At 43.7% G+C, this 2888-nt stretch overlaps 1 protein-coding gene across 1 annotated transcript in view; it reads right to left on the bottom strand.

Moving 5' to 3' along the window:
- LOC115460144 (zinc finger protein 250-like) overlaps positions 1–1338 on the bottom strand; it is a 20111-nt gene extending 18773 nt beyond the window's left edge. Inside the window, exons 1-2 of the mRNA XM_030190011.1 lie at positions 1060–1338; positions 451–577 (exon numbers count right to left, since the gene is read on the bottom strand). Coding sequence (XP_030045871.1) covers positions 451–577; positions 1060–1338 — 406 coding nt within the window. The remainder of the gene's footprint in view (positions 1–450; positions 578–1059) is intronic.
- Between the last annotated feature and the right edge of the window lie 1550 nt (positions 1339–2888).

Raw genomic sequence — 2888 nt, 5'->3', positions numbered from 1 at the left:
TGATGTCTATGTAAATTGAATCTTGTCTTAAGCATCTGGCCTGTTTCTCCAATATAGCATCCTTCGTTACATTTTTTACACTGAATGATATATACCACATTGGAAGATGAGCAAGTGAAAGATCCCTTTATGTTGAATATCTTTCCTTTGTGGATGACTTTGGGGTCCTGTGAAATATTTTGGCATAGTTTGCAACTGGATAAATTACAGGGAATTTATATCTTCACTTATATACACTGTCAGCTAGCACATTTGCTTATTTCCGATCTGAGGAAGAAGGGCAACCTTCGAAAGCTAATCAAGAAATGTATTAAGTTATGTCCAATAAAAAAGGTATCATCTTATTTTCTTTTCCATGTTTTATTTTGTTTGATTTCTATTGATAACCTTAAGAGTGGACTAACACGGCTACCACACTCCTCTAAATAAAACTGTAAAATTATCCATTACCCAGTGACATCAGGGTCTGATGATTCTCCTTCATCACCTCCCTGTAAAGCTCCTTCTGCTCTTCATCTAAATACTCCCACTCATCCTGGGAGAAAGAGACAGCGATGTCCTCAAACGTCACCTGCTTCTGAAATACAAACCAGACACACATTCAGCATCTTCTGCATTGACTGCATCCACGAGGAGATCTCCCAATGCTGGTGCTCCCTGGACTGGGGGAAAGTTTGCTGGATGCATATAATTTAGAATTACATAACAACCAGTAAAGAGGTATATATATTATCAAGTCCCTTTTCTTTTTCCACAACAGGGCCTGGGCTCAGCAGAGCAGAAGGGCAGATTTCTGTATTTAAAATAATTTCCAGAGACCATCACACAGCAGGATTATAGCAACTAGAAGCCAGTTAGATAGAACCAGGGACACAAAATGTCCCTTTCTGGAACCTCTGATCTCTCGCCTTCCCCACAGGAGGGTCCCAAAGTCCCTACACCAGGTCTGCTTGGGGTCCAGTGTGCTAGATTAGAAAGAAGCAGCAGCATCTCTGCAACGACATAAAGTTGTGGGAATTCTTCTACCTGAGCACAGGAAGTTGGGTACAATTCTCCTACCTGCGCAGAACTTCCTGCAGGCATTTTCCTCTCTGCTTTAGCAGTTTGCAGAATTAGAAAAGAAGGGATCTTTCTCTGGCTGAGAAAGAGGAGCTGAAGATTTGTCTCTTGCAGTGCTGGGAGAAGGAACAAAAAGGAAGAACCTGAGATGTGAAACTGGAGAAGTTTTTTTTTGTTAATCTGCAAATTAACCTCCTTGGACAGAACAAAGATGAAACTCATTAATTCAGCCTCTCCTGCTGCTCTCTGCAGTCTGCACTGACTGACTGACAATGACATCACAAAGGAGAGGGCGGAGCTTTAAACTGCTTCTCAATCTAACCTCCTTGGACCGAAAGAATCTTTCCTTCGCTCCACCCTTTTTACTGCTGATTGGTCAGAATATTTCTGGGTCGGGGAGGGGAGGAGTTTGAGCTATGTCCTGAGACTCTTGCGCAGATAGGTCCGTTTCTTGTTTTCGTTCAACCTCCTTGAGTCTGTCAGACCAACGACTCACGAGTTCCAACCAATGCTCCTCCTCCTCCCTCCTCCCTTATCAGTGGAAGAGGGCGGACCCATCTACTCCTAGTCCCGTCCCTGACCCGATTCTGACCAATCAGCACTAAAAGGGGTTAGAGGCAAGAAGAAAAGACTGCGTTTCTTTTAGCAAGCTTAGCTGTTAATCTAAAGCTCCGCCCCCTCCATTGTGATTTTCGTCATTTTGTGGTGCAGAGAAGGAGGCCGAGTCTATTGTCAATTTGTTGTATTTTTATTTGCAGATTAACTAGGAACTTCCGGCTGTAAAACTCAGTTTGCCTTCTGCGTTTTTGTCGCTTCTCCCAGCGCTGCAAAAGACAAATCCTCCTGCTTCTGTCTCTCAACCAGAAAAAGAACCCCAAATTAATTTCTAATCTAATCTTGCAAAACTGCAAAAGCAGAGAGGAAAATGCCTGCAGGAGCTTCTCAGGTAGGAGGAAATTGTTCCCCAACTTCCAGTTATTTTGTTGCAAAGAAAGATTTTTGCAGCAGCTTACTAACCTACTACTTAACATTTCTAGAGCGCTACTAGGGTTACGCAGCGCTATACAAATTAACAATTAAGGACGGTCCCTGCTCGGAAGAGCTTACAACCTCACTTAGGACCCCATGCAGATCTGGGGCTAGGGAATGGCACTGTGGGACCCTCCTGAGAGAAAGGAGAGAAATCAGGGATCCTACAAGGGGAAAGGGAAATGGGACTTGATATACGATTTTCGGAGGTTTTTGTAACTACATTCAAAGCGGTTTACATATATTCAGGTATTTCTTTTGTACCAGGGGCAATGGAGGGTTAAGTGACTTGCCCAGACTCACAAGGAGCTGCAGTGGGAATCGAACCCAGTTCCCCAGGATCAAAGTCCACTGCACTAACCACTAGGCTACTCCTCCACTCATTACACCAATAAGAGCCAACCTCATCAGTGATGTCACAATGGCTTGATTGCCTGATACTTGGCTCACTTCTGATATTGTGATGTCATAAGGGAAATGGGACTTGACATACCACCTTTCTGAGGTTTTTGCAACTACATTCAAAGCGGTTTACATATATTCAGGTACTTATTTTGTACCAGGGGCAATGGAGGGTTAAGTGACTTGCCCAGAATCACAAGGAGCTGCAGTGGGAATTGAACTCAGTTCCCCAGGATCAAAGTCCGCTGCACTAACCACTAGGCTACTCCTCCACTCATTCCACCAATAAGAGCCAACCTCATCAGAGATGTCACAATGGCTTGATTGCCCAATACTTGGCTCACTTCTGATATTGTGTTGTCATAAGGGAAAGGGAAATGGGACTTGATATACCACCT

The sequence above is a fragment of the Microcaecilia unicolor genome, chromosome 1 (assembly GCF_901765095.1).
Source record: "Microcaecilia unicolor chromosome 1, aMicUni1.1, whole genome shotgun sequence".
NCBI classification, from domain to species: domain Eukaryota; kingdom Metazoa; phylum Chordata; class Amphibia; order Gymnophiona; family Siphonopidae; genus Microcaecilia; species Microcaecilia unicolor.
Note: the sequence above shows the minus strand (reverse complement) of the source record. Positions and strands in the feature narration are given on the sequence as shown.